At 35.9% G+C, this 18295-nt stretch overlaps 5 protein-coding genes across 6 annotated transcripts; 3 read left to right on the forward strand and 2 right to left on the reverse strand.

Annotated features, from left to right (window-relative positions):
* The first annotated feature begins 3815 nt into the window (after positions 1–3815).
* On the forward strand, positions 3816–6515 carry LOC108335250 (laccase-11). Its single transcript, XM_052869537.1, has 6 exons — positions 3816–4008; positions 4102–4253; positions 4364–4608; positions 4745–4873; positions 4981–5904; positions 6173–6515. The coding sequence occupies exons 1-6, from the start codon at positions 3892–3894 to the stop codon at positions 6301–6303; spliced, it is 1698 nt and encodes a 565-aa protein (XP_052725497.1). The 5' UTR covers positions 3816–3891; the 3' UTR covers positions 6304–6515.
* Positions 6516–8072: 1557 nt separating this feature from the next.
* On the forward strand, positions 8073–11028 carry LOC108335667 (laccase-11). The gene is made up of 6 exons (XM_017571741.2): positions 8073–8734; positions 8812–8963; positions 9084–9328; positions 9415–9543; positions 9626–10549; positions 10683–11028. The coding sequence occupies exons 1-6, from the start codon at positions 8627–8629 to the stop codon at positions 10811–10813; spliced, it is 1689 nt and encodes a 562-aa protein (XP_017427230.1). The 5' UTR covers positions 8073–8626; the 3' UTR covers positions 10814–11028.
* Positions 11029–11147: 119 nt separating this feature from the next.
* LOC108335669 (uncharacterized) lies at positions 11148–13116 on the reverse strand. Its single transcript, XM_017571743.2, has 4 exons — positions 12773–13116; positions 12471–12687; positions 12074–12383; positions 11148–11973 (listed from the first exon to the last, which is right to left on the reverse strand). The coding sequence occupies exons 1-4, from the start codon at positions 13063–13065 to the stop codon at positions 11489–11491; spliced, it is 1305 nt and encodes a 434-aa protein (XP_017427232.1). The 5' UTR covers positions 13066–13116; the 3' UTR covers positions 11148–11488.
* Positions 13117–13170: 54 nt separating this feature from the next.
* LOC108335670 (putative glucose-6-phosphate 1-epimerase) lies at positions 13171–16391 on the forward strand. Of its 2 annotated transcripts, none has more exons than XM_052869538.1 (10): positions 13171–13323; positions 13405–13521; positions 13605–13727; positions 13891–13942; positions 14264–14401; positions 14714–14812; positions 15072–15169; positions 15616–15723; positions 15804–15885; positions 16123–16391. In XM_052869538.1, the coding sequence occupies exons 1-10, from the start codon at positions 13256–13258 to the stop codon at positions 16186–16188; spliced, it is 951 nt and encodes a 316-aa protein (XP_052725498.1). In that variant the 5' UTR covers positions 13171–13255; the 3' UTR covers positions 16189–16391. The 2 variants fall into 2 exon arrangements, with proteins under 2 accessions (XP_052725498.1, XP_017427233.1); XM_017571744.2 differs by having other exon boundaries at positions 13614–13727.
* Positions 16392–16476: 85 nt separating this feature from the next.
* On the reverse strand, positions 16477–18113 carry LOC108335668 (pentatricopeptide repeat-containing protein At5g66520). Its single transcript, XM_017571742.2, has one exon. The coding sequence runs from the start codon at positions 18037–18039 to the stop codon at positions 16480–16482; it is 1560 nt and encodes a 519-aa protein (XP_017427231.1). The 5' UTR covers positions 18040–18113; the 3' UTR covers positions 16477–16479.
* Between the last annotated feature and the right edge of the window lie 182 nt (positions 18114–18295).

Raw genomic sequence — 18295 nt, forward strand, 5'->3', positions numbered from 1 at the left:
TTTTTGTAATTTTTCATTAACACAGACGGAATTGGTGATGTGTGAAAATAGTTGAATAAGTACAGGTTTGAGTAATATATGGTGAGATGTTTATTTTCTCATTTATGTCCTCATATTTAATAATTTACTTTGTTAGACAGTCTTAAAAAAAAGTATATTAACTTTTATTGTGGCTGTTAATTTCGTTATTTGAAATCCTTATTTTTACTTTTTCTATAATTATTTAATTATTATTTATGATTTGATTTAAAATTCATGTAAATACGATTGTTTTTATATTTGATATTTAAAAAAATTATATTTTCTTGAATTCTTAATAGCATCATATTTATTTTTTTACCTATTATTATTTTTTGTTTTTCGCATATTTAGAATTTTATCTCTTTTTTTTGTTCCATAGTTGTACACAAACAAGGCACTATAATAAACGAATAAGTGAGATGACAATTTTCATAATTCATTCTAAGTTATGTGTTTGTATACTGATTTCAGAATAAAATCTTTTTTATCCCCTAATTCTTATAAAAAAATCAATTATATTTTTAATTTTTATTTCGTATTCAATTTAATTTTTAACAATAATCTAATTAAGTTCTTTCCATTAGATTAGTGTTAAATTTTTATTAAAATTTATACATCAAATCACAAAATTTAGATAAAATTATTTAACGTATAAATTGTATTTATGTAAAATAATTTGACATATAAATTCTAATGGAAATCTAACATTAATATAACAAAAATAAAATCATTTAAAAAAATTAAAAATCTAATTGAATTTTTTATAACAACTATAGAATTAAAAAAGATTTTTAGTTTTGATTTTATTACTTATATGTGTATGATAAGGTGTATTACTTAACAAGTCCATATTATTGCAATTTGAAGTGTTGTTTTATTGATGGTTAGATGATATCAAAATGTATTGTGGATATTTTATATGTTATCTAATATTCATCGCTTAATTAATTCTATGTATTTCTTTTATATTTTGCTTGGATTAAGTGATGGAAATCAAATAAATGAAAAAGGAAAGAAAAATGGAATAAAAGTAAAGATATTTGCAAATGATTGTAATTAATTTTAAAAAATAAAATATATTTGGTAATTTGTCAATTTAAACAAAATACGAAAATATTATTATTATGACAATAAAAATAATTTAATATGGGAGCACATTAGTGTGATCCAAAAAATACAAATAGATACCAAATCAATGATCTTTGTAACACACTGTAAACATGTAGGACATTTTCTTTAAACTCAAGTAATAAACTTCGAACTTCTCAAATAACAAATTCAACACCCATAGAATGTTAAAATAGAACAATGAAAATGTATTATGTCTATGTTTTAAATAATGACAACATATACAAAAAAGTAAGAGTAAGGTTGAAAATGTTAAATTACTCAATAGCTTTTCTTCTTATTCTTTTATTTTTTTATTTTTTTTATTTAAGCATTTCTTTATATGTTCCTATCAAATTATTCCATTCAAACCATTATTTTTTCACAAGAGTGAACTTGTTCATTTTCTGAAAAGAAGTATTTCAATGGAGGGGAAATTTTAAGATCGATGATAATGAGATATTAATGAAAAAAAGTTTAAAGGAATGAATGAATACTATAATTTCCTTCTGTTTTTATTTTGATGCCCTGGTTGGGCTACAACTCATTTTATTTATGTTTCTTTGTCTACCCTATCAAATTTCTATCTGCATCCTATCTACTTGGATTTTACTTTTTTTTTTTTACATACTAAATCAATTCTGATTATAATATATTAATAATCTTTTTAATAACTTTTTATAATAAATTATGTATTATTATTTTATTAATTTGTATATTTAAAACGAACCAATCTCTAACTATCAAATAAACTATTGTAAAAAGGTTATCAAGTTGTTAAATAAACATTTTCCGAAAATGTTTTTCTAGACACACTTATTCTGAAAGCATGTGATAGGATGCATGAAAGAAATTTGGTGGGTGAAGGAAGAAACACATCACAACTGCTCACAGCCCATCGACTGTGTCCCAGTAACCCAACACTTTGTCCCAAACGGTGGATCTTCTACGTGGCAGGGGTGGCCTGGCCCCCCAATTCTTTTTAAATTTATACACTGGGAACTTTTAAAGTTTTTTGAGATTTTTAAATTATATATAGTATATATAGGAATTGATAGAAATTAATTTAAATATATTTTTATTTCTTTCATAAAACACAACGTTTAATGTTTAATGTTAATGAATAATAAATCACAAAATTAAATATAAATAAAAATATTTATTAAGATACTGTTTTTTTTTTTTTAAGTTTCCACTTATTATATTAATTCCATCTCTAACATTTTTTGTTTTGTTTTAAGGAAGAAAGAGAAAGTTAAATACAAACTCATTAATTTTTTCTATAATCTTTTATATTCTCTTTTAATATTAAAGAAAAAAAATGATAATTTTGTCTCTCTTAATAGTGAAATATTAATTTGATGGTTAATATTATTTTTCATCTCATGAGTGTTTATATATTTATATTTTATGAATATAAAAGAAAAAGTAATGTATTATGAATTTTAGTTTAATAAGTAGCATGATTTTTCATCTTATGAATATTTTTACAATAAAGATTATCAAAATAAAATTACAAATAAGATGAGAATGAATTTCTTGTCGATAATATAATCATTTACAATTAATTCAAGAATTTGAAAAAAGAAAGAATAATCTTTTTGATAAGTGTGATTTCTTTTCTGATTATAATTATACTAAATTATGAATTAATTTTTTTATTAATAACAATAATTAAATATATAAATTTTGAAGGTCCCAAAACTTTTTGTTTATATCTTTCCACAACAACATTGACAAGCTTTAAACTATTCCGTAAGAACATTATAATTAATTACAAAATTATATTTTAATTCAGCATTGCATTGAAACATTAACATATCATAATCTTAAAATAAGTTGAGGCACCTAAACAAAAGCTTTTGAAATCACAGGGTGATAATCAAAAGTTTTAAAACACATTAATTTACTTTGATATATTGTTAAATTAGAGTTAACAAGCGATAATTTAAGTTTAATTGGATATATCACATGATTTATTATACACACAAAAACATTTTTAGTTTATCAGTGCTGTTATCTTACTAAAGAATGACCAGTGACTAGTTAATTACACAGTGACACAGGCTCACATTTCTTAACTTGGATATGACGTAGCAGTATCTTAAAAGTTCTTCTATTTATCTGCAACGCCAATCTAGTCTGGTCCCAGGTAATAGAAAGTCTACCAGCGAAGGATTTACAGAAAGAATGTAAGGTCTAAAGCAAGCAACCATTTCTGTTTGCTGAATATCCTACAATAGCCAACTAAATTATTATTAACTCAAATACTAAGTACTGATATAATATATATATATATATATATTTGGTTGAAAGCACACACATAATTATCTGCTCAATCTCTCCCTACAGTTACATTCTACCATTTAACACATTGCTTCTCTTTAAAGAAATGGATTAGCGCAATGTGTAAGGCTTGTTTGGTCCCCATATCCTCACTTTCAGTCCACACTGACATTAAAAACTATATAAGAAATGAATTGTGCTTGTGAATATTTTTATTGGCTTAGGAATCTCAGCCTCTAAGGCATTCCAAAGACGTTCAAGTCCTTCTCAACATATCGCTTGCAAGCCTTGATGTACAACAATTTCGTTACCTAATCAAGTTCTTTTTAATAAACTGCTTAATTAGTCCAACCTATACCTTTGCAGCAATTTGTATAAATACTATGTCTGCATTTCTTCGCCACAACTATCTCATCAAACACTGCATCATATATACATATACGTACTAAACTGAAGTTGTCTAAGAAGAGCAGAAAAATGGCTGCTGGCATGGACTTCATCAGCAGTCACAAATCTTTGTTAGTGATTCTTTTCGGATTTCTTGGCTTATTCTCCTTCACAGTTGAAGCAGCCACAAAGAAATACCAGTTTGACGTGAGTTATGTTGTATGCATTTATTATGGTCATAATCAGCATGCTTAACATTGATTTTTGATTTTGATCACGTTGATTATATTCTACCTACAGATTCAAGTAAAGAATGTGAGTAGACTTTGTCATGCAAAACCCATTGTAACAGTAAATGGGAGGTTCCCAGGGCCAACGATTTATGTCAGAGAAGGAGATAGAGTACAAGTCAACGTAACCAACCATGCAAAATATAACATGTCAATTCACTGGTAATCCAATTTGTATTTTCCAGAAACAAAAGTGACATGAATTATATTATCTTTGCACATGCAAATGTGGGATTCTTATAGCATTATATGGATTATTGGCTATACTACAGGCATGGAATTAAACAATATCGCAATGGTTGGGCTGATGGGCCAGCTTACATTACACAATGTCCGATTCAAACCGGTAGCAGCTACACTTATGATTTCAACGTCACAGGGCAAAGAGGAACCTTGTGGTGGCATGCTCATATTCTTTGGTTGAGGGCCACAGTGTATGGTGCTATTGTTATCATGCCAAAACCAGGGACTCCATTTCCTTTCCCACAGCCAGCTAGAGAATTTGAAATTCTGCTAGGTTAGTTTCAGTTTCTGAAATACATTACACATATAGTGTTTGGTTTTACGCTATAGATATACTACTTTGAACTTCAAAAGGTAATCATTATGGCGATTTTTGGCTTTTCAATGGATTTTTTCAAATTTCTTAACAGGAGAATGGTGGCACAATGACGTGGAAGCTGTTGAAACGCAAGGGAACCAAATGGGGTTGCCACCAAATATGTCAGATGCACATACAATCAATGGAAAGCCAGGACCACTCTTTCCTTGCTCAGAGAAACGTAAGAAAAAATATGGATATAAAAAGTATCTTTTCTCCAGGGGGAACTTAACTTAAAAACCGTTTCATTCCTAATCCTCCAATACAAAATTTACATTCATGTTTCAGACACATATGCAATGGAGGTTGAACAAGGGAAGACTTACCTACTGAGAATCATCAACGCTGCCCTGGATGATGAGCTTTTCTTTGCCATTGCGGGTCACAACATGACAGTGGTGGAGGTTGACGCTGTTTACACAAAACCGTTCACCACTCAAGCCATTCTCATTGCACCTGGTCAAACCACAAATGTTCTTGTCAAGGCCAACCAAGTGGCTGGAAGATATTTCGTGGCTACAAGAACCTTTATGGATGCACCGATCCCAGTTGACAGCAAATCCGCCACAGCTATATTCCAATACAAAGGCATTCCAAACACTGTCCTCCCTTTTCTTCCTTTTCTTCCTGCTGCCAATGACACGCGTTTTGCTCTGAGTTACAACAAGAAACTAAGAAGCCTAAACTCTCCTCTGTACCCTGCTAATGTTCCACTCCAAGTTGATCGAAAGCTCTTTTACACCATCGGTTTGGCCAAGAATTCTTGCCCCACGTGCGTCAATGGAACGCGGCTTCTTGCTTCCCTAAACAATGTCTCTTTTGTGATGCCCCAAACCGCGCTTCTCCAAGCTCACTACTTCAATATCAAGGGGGTTTACAGAACTGATTTTCCCGATAAGCCTTCAACCACTTTTAACTACACGGGTGCACCGTTAACGGCTAATCTTGGTACTTTAACGGGCACAAGAATTAGCAAGGTTCCCTTTAATTCTACAGTGGAGCTAGTTTTGCAAGACACCAACCTCCTCACTGTTGAGTCGCACCCTTTCCATCTTCATGGCTATAACTTCTTTGTTGTTGGAACTGGGATCGGTAATTTTAATCCTGCAAAAGACCCAGCTAAATATAACTTAGTAGATCCTATTGAGAGGAACACTGTCGGGGTTCCCACCGGTGGTTGGACCGCAATTCGTTTCAGAGCTGATAATCCAGGTATGTATGTGTATGCATGTCATTCTAGAAGAAATTATTTCGTGCAGTTTGCTGCTCATTCTTTGTCATAAATTAGCAAAATTTAACCACATATCATATAAAGATTGGTGAGGACCGTGAACAATCGATGATCTGAGACTATTTAATAATTTCTTTACGATGAAGTGCATCTGCGACCTTAGAAAACTCAGAAAATGTTACACATTCGGTAATATAAGGATTGTCTTAGTTGTGATATGTTGACATGTCTAATTTTATGGTTGTGTAGGTGTTTGGTTCATGCATTGTCATTTGGAGCTGCACACAGGTTGGGGATTGAAAACGGCGTTCCTGGTGGAAGATGGACCAGGACAAGATCAATCTGTTGTTCCTCCACCAAAGGACCTTCCAACATGCTAGACATGTGTAAAATAAATTGTCAACAACCTTGGATTGTGTTATATTCGACATTTATTATCTGTTAATACTTCCTGCAAAAAGATGCAGAGTTTTAATCAAGAGCTAACAAGTGTAAGCCCAATTTGGAGCATGCATAAGATTTACTTGTGCTTTTTATCCCAGTGTTATTGATATGTATTGCGATTTAAGGTTATGTTAAACAATTATAAGAATACATTATTCAAGATGATGCATTAATAAATTGTTTACCTGATAAACAAAACTTATCTTCTCATTTATATAGTTGTCATTTATTTCACCAAAAGACGGAACTGAACGATGCATCCAATTAGTAGAACTTTGAAAGCAAGATATCTACTTCCTTGTTGCTTGCTAGTTTCTTTGAAACTCAACTTGCTATGTTCATGAAGTTTGATTGAATCTTCAGACTTCAAAATTAGAATGCTTATTAAAATTAAATATATAAAATGCTATCGAAAAGGAAAGATAAAATAAAATGATGGACAGTATTTTATGGTTCTATAGGTTCATTCATGCATGCGCAATCAAATATTCAGCTATTTCATACATGTTTGAGACTTCCCAGCTGCTACATGTACCCAGAAAAGTTTAGTCATATCATGGCTGATGTGATGCTCTGCCAATAGTTTTTGCCAAAAATAGTTGTGATATCGAAGTCACACAAAATAGTTTTCGACTCCAATATACATTTTATATTGAATGTTTGGTCACGTGTTGAATTATTTTATATAAATGTTGGAATATTAGTTGATAAAATTTTATATAGATTTTTACACATTTGGTTTTATTCTAAATTTACATGTATTTAAAAGTATTTATAATATTCTGTAAAACATGAAAGCAGTAGCATATGTGGTGCTTCGTTTGTTTTATAACTTAACAAAAGAACTATTATTCTTAACGATTCCTAAGACCCTTTTGTAAGAAGGAAAGTAATGGACATTTTCTTTGATTGAATGATACGGTGACAAAACAAGGGATGTGTAGGAAAAGCTCTAGCCCATGAAATGCTTGAACTCCATGCATTTGTTTACTAAAAAATATACCAGAATTAGAAAAACGATATTCATAAAAAAGAATATAAGTTGGTGGAAAAACATAAACAGCTAGCAAACGAACTAAGTTGGTGGAACATGCTCGACCATTCAACCGCATTTTCCAAGCAATAAAAACAAATTAGGTTGATGGCAGGTTAATTATATGACAATTTATGACTAATATGAAATATTTAATTCACCTATGAATAAAAAAAACATTACATACAACTATAATTTGAGAACTTGATATTATATTATCAGAACTACCTTGGAACATGTAATAATTTCTCTCTTAATTATAAGCCTAAACAAATAAATTGTTTTCAGGTTTGGTAGCTGAAGCATAAAGCTACATATGACTTGTCTCCAAAAAGATGTTTTCTCGAACAGCCAGGGATCAATATACTTCAGAAAGAAAGAGACCAGACGAGGGAAAAAAATGATAAGATGGAAAAAGATAAATAAAGGTCTAAAATTGACGTGACAAAAGAATTCTATTGTTGTTACTCCCATGGTCAAAATCTGGAATTTGTATTTCTAAATTAGTTGAAATCAAATAAGCTATTTTGATTATTGAAAACATAGTGGTATTGTTGTGTCGTGACCTTCAAAACTCATCCACCGCTTTTAAAGCTTCTCAAATAGCCTCGTGGGTTCAATAGGTTCTTACAGAAGAAATTGAGATAAACTGATATAGTCCATGGTCGTTACATTTCTTTTCTTAAAAGTTGCTACATCTTAAAATAGTGAGATTTAACTATAATGGAATCGCAGCAATAACTAAAATAAGTGGCAAAGGAACTTTCTTCCACTTGGGTGACACAAGGAATTAATTTCTAGCATTGGCATTCACCCTTTGGCTTTAAGCCATTACTTCTCCTTAACGATAAAGCCTGTAGGCAGAAGAGTATATTGAGGTAGATTACTGGGTTGGATTTCATCTACCTATCATTTTCAGTTCAAATTTTGAAAACGTGTAGTATAAAGTAATATCATCTCTATATACTGATCCATAGAAACTCAGCCTATACGGAAGCCAAGGCCTTTACAATTTGTCATATTTCGTTTACAAGTTTTTACTCACAGCTCATACAAACTTAAAAGTGCTACCTAATCAGCCTATGGTGTTGATAATTCTTAATGCAACAAACTGATAGCCCATATCTTACCTTCTTCCCATTCATAAATACCCCAGCACATGCAACACTTCCTGCATCTCAACAAGCGCCAAGATATCGGTATAGAACTTGGACACAAAAGACAGAATGGCGAGCTTGGGGTGTTCCATGTCTGTCTTAACCTTTTTCTTCTTTGTATTTGTTGGCTTAATGTCTTCTTCCTCTGAAGCTTCCGTAAAGAAATACCAGTTTGATGTGAGTTAAGTTATATTGATATCATAATCAACATGCTTATGCATGGTTCGCTTGATAGCATTTTCTGTTTTCTACAGATTCAAGTGGCGAATGTGAGTCGACTGTGTCATTCAAAGCCCATTGTAACGGTAAATGGGAGGTTCCCAGGGCCAACTATATATGTCAATGAAGGAGATAGAGTGCTGATCAATGTTACTAATCATGCACAATACAACATGTCGATTCACTGGTAAGCCAATTGTGCTTTATATATAAGAAACATAGGTGAAGGTTTTGATACAAGCATGTATATGTGTATACGTTAATTTCTTATTTCTCTCACAATTTACAACCTTATTGCTTATTATAGGCATGGACTTAAACAATATCGTAATGGTTGGGCGGATGGACCAGCTTATATCACACAGTGCCCAATACAGTCAGGAAGAAGCTATGCTTACGATTTCAATGTTACTGGTCAAAGAGGAACACTATGGTGGCATGCACATATTCTATGGCTGAGGGCCACTGTGTATGGTGCAATAGTGATTATGCCTACACCTGGAACACCATTTCCTTTCCCACAGCCAGACAGAGAATTTGAAATTCTCCTGGGTCAGTTTGAATGTCATTGTATCTTAATATTGGAAGAATAGCAGGGTAAGAAATTTCCTATAACTAACTGTGTGTGCATGCAATAGGTGAATGGTGGAACAATGATGTGGAAGAGATTGAAAATCAAGGGAACCAAATGGGGTTGCCACCAAATATGTCAGATGCACATACGATCAATGGGAAGCCAGGACCACTATTCCCGTGTTCTGAGAAGCGTAAGGAAATATTTAGCTACTTGGTTGAGGTTTGGAAAGAGTGAAAACTTTGTACTGACTGCAGTTTGTTTCGATTTTTTAGACACATTTGCAATGGAAGTAGAACAAGGGAAGACTTACCTTTTGAGAATCATCAATGCTGCCCTAAATGACGAGCTTTTCTTTGCCATTGCCGGTCACACTTTGACGGTAGTGGAAGTTGACGCTGTTTATACCAAACCCTTCACCACTCAAGCTATACTAATTGCACCTGGTCAAACCTCAAACGTTCTGGTCCAAGCTAACCAAGTTGCAGGTAGATACTTCATGGCCACCAAGGCCTTCATGGATGCTCCAATTCCAGTTGACAACAAAACTGCCACAGCAATACTCCAATACAAAGGCATCCCAAACACGGTCCTCCCCATTCTTCCACAGTTGCCGGCTAGCAATGACACAAGTTTTGCTTTGAGTTACAACAAGAAACTAAGGAGCCTGAACTCTGCCCTGTATCCTGCTAATGTTCCTCTTAAAGTTGATAGAAATCTTTTCTACACTATCGGTTTAGGCCAGAATTCTTGCCCCACATGCCTCAATGGGACTCGGATACTTGCTTCACTAAACAATGTATCTTTTGTGATGCCCCAAACTGCCCTTCTCCAAGCTCACTACTTCAATATCAAGGGGGTTTTCAGAACTGATTTCCCTGACCACCCTCCTACCCCTTTCAACTATACTGGTGCGCCACTAACCGCCAATCTCGCCACGTTAACTGGCACAAGAATTAGTAAGATTGCTTTCAATTCCACGGTGGAGCTAGTTTTGCAGGACACCAATCTTCTCAGTGTTGAGTCACATCCATTCCATCTTCACGGTTATAACTTCTTTGTTGTTGGAACCGGGGTTGGTAACTTCGATCCTGCTAAAGACCCTGCCATGTACAACTTGGTAGATCCTATTGAGAGGAACACAGTTGGGGTTCCTACGGGCGGTTGGACTGCAATTCGTTTTCGGGCAGATAATCCAGGTACGTCTGTCTCGTGAAGTTGTCCTAAACTTCTATAACATTCAAGTGTTGAACAATCTAAGCATTTCTGGTGTTGTCTGATATTTAACAGGTATATTATGTATGATTGATGTTATGTTCTTCTGTACTGTAGGTGTTTGGTTCATGCATTGTCATTTGGAGCTGCACACTGGTTGGGGGTTGAAAACGGCTTTTGTTGTGGAAAATGGACCAGGACAAGATCAATCTGTTCGGCCTCCACCGAAGGACCTACCCACATGCTAACCATCCACGGAAATATACCCAAAGTTAAATTCAATAAAACACTTTTCAATATTTTTACTTTTATTGTGTCTTTCTGCTCAACCTTGCTGTGAAAGTTGCAGAAGGTTTTAAATTGTGTGCTATAAAAAGAGCAGGAGCAATAGTGAGGAGTGATTTTTAGGAATTCTTTCAATTAAATTTCAAAAAAAGAATAAATGTGTCCTATTTTGTTTTCAGTATTGCTTCTTCATTTCTCGCATCTCTAAAAAGTTAAAATTTCCCTAAGCTATTTGTACCAAAACTGTCTGCAACAATTGACTTCACGATCTAGACCACTGAAAAACAAAGACCCCTATTAAATTAATCTCGTCATAATCTTCCTGTCACCTTTATACATGATTTAATGCACTTCATACAGATAAACTACCGTCAAGAAAATTATACCAGTCTCGGTTGTTTCCATGAAATTGCACAACAGAGTGTTTAGATTACAGGACATAAAACAAGTCCAAAAGAAAGAAAAAAAAAACTACATTTGACATTGGACCAACAGAGTGCTTAGATTTTTATTTATAGACTACACTCACCAGTCCATCTATAAGTTCCAGCATAGAAGACTATTCGCTGTTTTTCCTTTTTCCCCAAATTTAATTTTCTGGGTCTGGGGCTAACGTCAAGGTATATGCTGAAGCCAAATCAGCCAGCAACTAGAATCAGATTATGATCAAACCCCGCCACGGCCTGTAAAATTTGAAAACCCTCCAAAGAATCAAGGCAAAATGGCTCCACTTGGTCAGCAGAAGTAGCCAATCCAAGTCTGCCGCTTTTACCAGAGCCCCATAACCACAATTCCCCTTTGGACGTGAGAGCAAGGGAATGTGCACGCCCAGCCGAAACCGAGACAGGGTTTTCCCCATTCAATGCATCAATGAAAGAGGGTACTTTCCCATCCCCGAGCCTCCCAAGCTGAGAACTAAGGTTCCATCCCCACGAAGCAATGTTTGTAGTCCCCACACTAGCATCCCATTCACCTAGCTGACATATTGCCAATGAATGCCCAAGCCCTGCTGCAATAAAAATGGGAGTGAAGCTCATGTCAACGGGAAAAATTCCCAAATCTGCTTCAGCTCGACCCAACTGGCCATAAACGTTGCTCCCACAGCTCAAGAGCATACCGTCACCTGATATAAGACAGTAAAAACTCAAGGACAAAGCACATGCATCTTATAAATTGTTACGAGAATTGAATGAGGTGTGCATTGACTGTTGTGTGTTACATACGGCAAAGAACTAGAGAATGATCAAGGCCACACGCAATGTCGACAACATGAACACCGCGTAATTCTTCAACCAAGCGGGGCTCCCACACTATTGGTATGTCATTCTCCTGTTCCATTCCTTGCAAGACTCTGTTTTCAGCATCTTTGAGGTCTGAACTAGAGAGTTGTGAGTTATTCCGAAACGTGGATTCCAACGGAGATGTCTCAAAGCGATTACCCATTTTGCCTATCCTACCGTCCGCAGAATAACCCCATCCAAACAACTTGCCATCCGAAGTACGAGCGAGAGCATGCCCCCATCCAAACGAGATCTGTCCAAATTTGACCAAAGAAACAATTGAAGAGACAAGTTAAGCTGGTTACGAATGGGAGCAGGGAATGAAGTGGAAAAACAATACCTTTGAGACGTTCTCTCCAGAAAGTGCTTCAACTTTGGTAGGCACAAGAGCATCGGTGATATTTTCACCAAGCCCAAGTTGACCGCGTTTGGACTTCCCCCACACCCACACCGAACCGTCATCCCCAACGGCGGCGGAAACAACACCCGAAGCAAAAGCAGCACACACTTTCACACTCTCTAACCCCTTTACTCTCTCTGGCTCATGCCATGATTCTCTAGCAAATACCATAAAAAAACTGCTTCTCAAAATAACCAACAAAACTGGACTCACTTTATTTTACTCTACTCTACTTTACTTACCTGGAGGATGGGCCGCGGCCGAGTTGGGCCTCGTTGTTTCGGCCCCAGGCCCAGAGATGGCCGTGGGAAGTGAGGGCCAGGGAGTGGTAGTGTCCGGCGTGGACGCTAACGATGTCGGAAGGAAGAGTAGCAACAGGGGTGGGTTCATATGCGTGGAGTCCCAGACCCACCGGAGATCCAACGGCTCCTTGGCTACCATCACCCAAACACATCACCGTGCTCATCCATTTCAACTGGACCCCACTAACCGCTTTCGCTTTCACCTTCCCCAACAACTCCAGTGATCGCCACATTTCTTTCTCTTCACATTTCTTGTCCCAAACACATTTCCACTGGATTTTCCTATTCCTTCATGGGCTCAATATGTTCGGCCCACCTTTGGTTTTGGGCCGGTTCGGGGTGTAAATCAATATTCGTGAACTAAAATGAAAAGTAGAATAATAATTTTTGTGAGTGTGAGCGAGAGGGAAAGCAGGAAAACAAATGGCGGTGGTTTCCATGGCATTGAGCGTCAACAATCCCACCTTCCCCAATCGTTGCCAAATTAACAGGTTAATCTAAATTTAAATTTCTATGCTAACGTAAAAATTCTTCGGTAGTTTCAAATTGATAAACTTTGCATCTGGTAAAAGGCGTGGTGGAATGGCGTTTGCAAGCTTGAGCAATCAAAAAGGTGCATCTTTGGGAGTGCGACTGACAGAGGGAGAGGGGAATTTGCCCAAGCTTGTGCTCTCTTCTCCGGCTGGTAGGTGCGTAGTTTTCTACAACCGATTTTCGTTTCACTCTTGGCCTTTACACGAGCTTTAATGCAACGTTGAATCAATCTGTGGAGTGTGTGCAGTGAAGCTGAGATATACCTCTACGGAGGGTGCATTACCTCTTGGAAAGTTCCCGGTGGCAAGGACCTCCTCTTTGTTCGCCCTGACGCTGTTTTCAACGGGAAGAAACCGATAAGGTTAGGTTCTTCTCCTACAAACCCCTTTTCTCTTTACTTCAAATGCTCAATTACTCTCTTAAGAATCTCTCCGTAGATTGTGCCAATCATATAGTTTAGTTTTTTGCTGTTCTAATTTACACTCATTTTGGACCCAGCACTGATGAATTTTATATTTGGGCAGTGGAGGCGTTCCGCATTGTTTTCCACAGTTTGGTCCCGGTCCAATTCAGCAGGTATGCGTACTTATTTAGTCAATTACTCAATGCCATCCATTTTCTGCAGTTCATATCTTTTTTCATGTTATATCTGCTACATTAAAATACAAAAAGGCTGGGAAATAGAGGTAATGGACCTCTCGGTCCTGGCTTATAGGTCACAGTGTGAGTAGTTGACTGTTGGGTTACTCTGGTAAATTTTTCTTCTTTTAGCTAATAGAACTTGCTTCCCTTTAGTAAAATTCCAATTCATGAGTGGTTTATGATTGTAATGTTCTTCTTTTCCACTGTATACCAATGCTTTCATTTAAAACATTTGCTTGGTTGAGTATTCAACAGCATGGGTTTGCACGGAATGTGGATTGGACTCTTGTTGATTCTGAGAACGCAGAAGGAAGTCCTGTTGTAACTATGGAACTGAAGGATTCTCCTTATAGTCGTGCTATGTGGGATTTCAGCTTCCATGCTTTATTCAAGGTTAATGGCTTAATTTTTTTCAACCACAATTCATCTTTGTAATACTACATATTATGTTCTCCAAAATGAGGTTTTCACTTTCGAGGATAAACTGTACAGTTGAGATTGTAACTTCATAGTTTATTATGCACATACATGTATTTTACTGAATTCCAACTGTTGTTTTTTCAGTGAACAAGTATAATTGCACTTTATCCTCTGAAGTACTGTCACTATAGAAGAGCCATTGTAATAGTATTAGGCTACTTGCGCTAACATCTGTCATGTTCTTCTACCTAATGATGACGCAATTGTTTGCTTCCTTTTGTGCAGGTCACACTAAATGCTAAAAGTCTTTCAACCGAACTAACAGTTAAAAATACAGACAGTAAAGCATTCTCATTTAGTACCGCCTTGCATACTTATTTTCGAGTAAGTGATTGGGGTCGGAAATTTGGATAATCACACCATGGAATAACCTAAACAGTGTTTTTCTGTTCTTTGACATTTGGTATTGGGTTTACTGAAGATCTTAACTGAAACTAAACATCCAATCCGTTTACAAACATTTACCTTTCAGTGTTATTTAAATCATTTTGATCTAATCTAATGCACAATTTTTTAACTCGACTCTATTGCTTACACTTGCTGCTTGAACTTGTAGAAGTAATAATTTTGTGTTGTCTTGCAGGCTTCTGCTAGTGATGCATCAGTAAAGGGGTTGAAAGGTTGCAAAACTTTGAACAAAGATCCAGATCCTAAAAATCCGGTGGAGGGTAGGGAAGAGAGGTATGTATGATACTTTTGTCAGGGGATTCTTAAATAGATATAAAACAATAATTAATTGGGATGGATAAAGAAAATGGCAGTTACTGAAGTTTGCTTTCGTTTAGTCCAAGGGTTAGATAACAAACTATGCTAAGTAACTTTTAAAGCATTTCCAATGAACTTTACCAAGCTATACATATGTTGACATGCATTTTCTTGTTGTGCATACGCTTTGTTCTTTATATATGTCAACTATTACTCAAAATCCACCTTTATTCATTTTGCCTAAATTTAAACTAGAAGTCCGAAACATTGCATTCATTTGGTGGCCAACATATCTCCCGTGCATTTGAGTTTTTATTTTTTTGTCATTCTTCATCTTTATCTATTGCAAAGGTATATTTGACTCAATCTAATTCACGTAAAACCAAAATTTCATTGAATAATGTGGAATCTTCATAATGCAGGGATGTGGTTACTTTCCCTGGATTTGTAGATTGTGTTTACCTTGATGCTTCCAGTGAGTTGCAACTTGACAATGGTTTGGGTGATCTAATATCTATCAAGAACACAAAGTATGTAATTTTAAACTTCTATTAATTATTTGGTTTGCCCAATTCACTTGCTCTACTTATTTTGCCTCTTACACATGCAGTTGGTCAGATGCTGTGTTGTGGAATCCTTATCTTCAAATGGAGGCATGTTATAAAGATTTTGTTTGTGTCGAAAATGCTAAGGTAATGACTTTACAAAACATTTTACAAAAGCATTAAAGATATTCTCCGCTTGGCGGAGCATGTTTTCATGACCACAATTTTGACATGATGGCTATTGAATTTAAGTAGACACTAGTGGCTTTTTGACATCCTCCTGGACATCCTGCAGTAACACAGTATTCTAATTGCTGAAATAGTATTAAAAGCTTCTCTATTGATTCTTCTGAATATTATATTTACTACTACTAATTGCTTCAGATTGGAAGTGTCCAGCTAGAGCCAGAACAGACTTGGACAGCTGTGCAGCACCTTAGCACAGCTTGAATTGTAAATGTGCTTCTACATCATCGGTTATTTTTTTAATTTGATAGGCCAAAAGTATGTATCTGCTGTATAAATAATTTTCTATGCCACTACTAGTAAGCATAATGTATGAGATAAACCTTGTCTAAATCTCATTACATTCATAACATTATTATTATTGTAACAACAAAAAGGAAATAATAATTTTCTCTTCCTTCTATAGACACGGGAGAACTATATTTTTTTCATTTTCATTCATCTCAACAGGCATTGAGAACCATTTTTCATTTCACTCTCCTCTCAATCTTTTCATCAATAGTTAACATATCTATTTGCAAGATGATTAGGCATGTCATATATCTCTTGGACTCGTGGGTGGGATCCACCCCCAGCAAAGAACTCGTGCACATCCCCATTCAGGGTGATGCTACTGCATCCTGGATGATTTAGCAGTCCCCTATGTTTGATCTGGCTTCTCACTCTGACTGCTTGGTTCCATTCTCCGGCTGCAGCATATATGCTTGCCAAATGAATATACCGACCACTATGATCAGGGTCCAACTTGATCAGAATTTCGCCAATCTCTTTACCAAGCTCAAAATGTTTGTGCTGTTGGCAAGCATTGAGCAGTGCTCCCCATATTGCAGCAGTTGGCTTTATGGGCATGAACTCTATGAACTTCCTTGCCTCTTTCAACAACCCTGCACGACCCAAAAGATCCACCATGCATCCATAATGTTCGGCAGTGGGTTTAATATTGTAAACAGAACTCATGCTCTCAAACAGGGACTTTCCTTCTTTAGTGAGTCCTGCATGGCTACATGCAGTCAGAATTGCGGTAAAAGTGATCGAATTTGGCTTAGTTCCTTCTAACTGCATTTGGGTAAACCAATCTAGAGCTTCTCTACCCTTTCCATGGATTGCAAAGCCACCAATTATTGCTGTCCAAGCACAGACACATTTCTTATCCAACTTACTGAACACTAGTAGGGCTTTTTCCATTTCACCACATTTAACATACATATCTATAAGAACACAACCCAAAATTTGATCTATTTTTATTTCGTTTTTTTCAATATAGGTGTGAATCCACTCGCCCTGCTCCAATGCACCTAGGCCTGCACATGCTGAAAGAGAGCAACTGAGAGTTATACTATCAGGTTTGATGCCAGCAGTCAGCATTTGCGGAAGAAGTGACAAAGCTTCTTTGTGCATGCCCGCCCTAACAAACCCAACAATCATGGTTGTCCAAGAGATGACATTCTTCGCAGGCATCGCGTTAAAAATCTTGTAGGCCATATCTACGTTTCCAAATTTTATGTACCCATCAATCATTGTGTTCCAAGAAACAATATCCGGTGAGGGAAGCTGATTGAATAGAACGTGTGCAAAATGGATGTTGCCCGAAATTGCATACACACGAAGGAGAGAGTTTGCGGCATAAACCTCCGAACCGAAACCCCTTTTGATAATGTGAGCGTGGATTTGCATGATTTCTTCAAAGGCTGAAAGGGCAGAACATGCTTTCAGAAGGAAAGGGAAAGTGTAAGAATTGTGAGGTACCGAATGGTGAAGCATCTGATGGTACAAAAGAAGCGCTGCTTCTGGGTCATTACTATTTGAGTATGCTCTGATCATGGCGTTCCATATGACAGTATTAGGTAAACTTATTCTGTCAAAAATCATACGAGTGTAGGCTAAGTCACCCAACTCTATTCTTGCATACGAAGCCAAGAGCCTGTGTACTGTTAAATGATTCCTGATAGTGCCTTTTTTCAACAATTGGCCATGAATCTGCATTAGTTCTTTTATATTTGAACATCTCTCCAATAAGGCCTGGGTCTGCTCCGCATTTGGAGAAACGAGCAGCATAGCCACCGTCGAAGTGCAAAGAAATCGAGTTATCCTCCGAAGAGAAGTTGAAGTAATTTGGAGAAAAAAATAGTGGACATTGCGCAAAATGAGTGGCTATAATTTATTCTCACTAGTTTGGGATAAGATATTTTAGTGAATGTATAATATCCTGTTTTAGATAGAAAGAATAAAATCGCCTTCCTTTGGCTTTTTCCACCTACGTTGTCGTTTCAACATTGACCAGTTATTACTAGACAGCTTTTGAAAATTACGA

This window comes from Vigna angularis, chromosome 10, assembly GCF_016808095.1.
Source record: "Vigna angularis cultivar LongXiaoDou No.4 chromosome 10, ASM1680809v1, whole genome shotgun sequence".
In the NCBI taxonomy this organism is placed as follows: Eukaryota; Viridiplantae; Streptophyta; class Magnoliopsida; order Fabales; family Fabaceae; genus Vigna; species Vigna angularis.

Excerpts from the sequence above, each read along its gene's own strand:
- LOC108335250 (XM_052869537.1), top strand. The coding sequence starts at position 3,892 with ATGGCTGCTGGCATGGACTTCATCAGCAGTCACAAATCTTTGTTAGTG. Across the intron at positions 4,009-4,101 it reads CAAAGAAATACCAGTTTGAC|ATTCAAGTAAAGAATGTGAG; the intron begins GTGAGTTATGTT and ends TTCTACCTACAG. Across the intron at positions 5,905-6,172 it reads TTTCAGAGCTGATAATCCAG|GTGTTTGGTTCATGCATTGT; the intron begins GTATGTATGTGT and ends ATGGTTGTGTAG.
- LOC108335667 (XM_017571741.2), top strand. The coding sequence starts at position 8,627 with ATGGCGAGCTTGGGGTGTTCCATGTCTGTCTTAACCTTTTTCTTCTTT. Across the intron at positions 8,964-9,083 it reads TACAACATGTCGATTCACTG|GCATGGACTTAAACAATATC; the intron begins GTAAGCCAATTG and ends TGCTTATTATAG. Across the intron at positions 9,329-9,414 it reads AGAATTTGAAATTCTCCTGG|GTGAATGGTGGAACAATGAT; the intron begins GTCAGTTTGAAT and ends TGCATGCAATAG.
- LOC108335669 (XM_017571743.2), bottom strand. The coding sequence starts at position 13,065 with ATGTGGCGATCACTGGAGTTGTTGGGGAAGGTGAAAGCGAAAGCGGTT. Across the intron at positions 12,688-12,772 it reads GGCCGCGGCCCATCCTCCAG|AGAATCATGGCATGAGCCAG; the intron begins GTAAGTAAAGTA and ends GGTATTTGCTAG. Across the intron at positions 12,384-12,470 it reads CTGGAGAGAACGTCTCAAAG|ATCTCGTTTGGATGGGGGCA; the intron begins GTATTGTTTTTC and ends AAATTTGGACAG.
- LOC108335670 (XM_052869538.1), top strand. The coding sequence starts at position 13,256 with ATGGCGGTGGTTTCCATGGCATTGAGCGTCAACAATCCCACCTTCCCC. Across the intron at positions 13,324-13,404 it reads AATCGTTGCCAAATTAACAG|GCGTGGTGGAATGGCGTTTG; the intron begins GTTAATCTAAAT and ends ATCTGGTAAAAG. Across the intron at positions 13,728-13,890 it reads AACGGGAAGAAACCGATAAG|TGGAGGCGTTCCGCATTGTT; the intron begins GTTAGGTTCTTC and ends ATATTTGGGCAG.
- LOC108335668 (XM_017571742.2), bottom strand. The coding sequence starts at position 18,039 with ATGCTGCTCGTTTCTCCAAATGCGGAGCAGACCCAGGCCTTATTGGAG.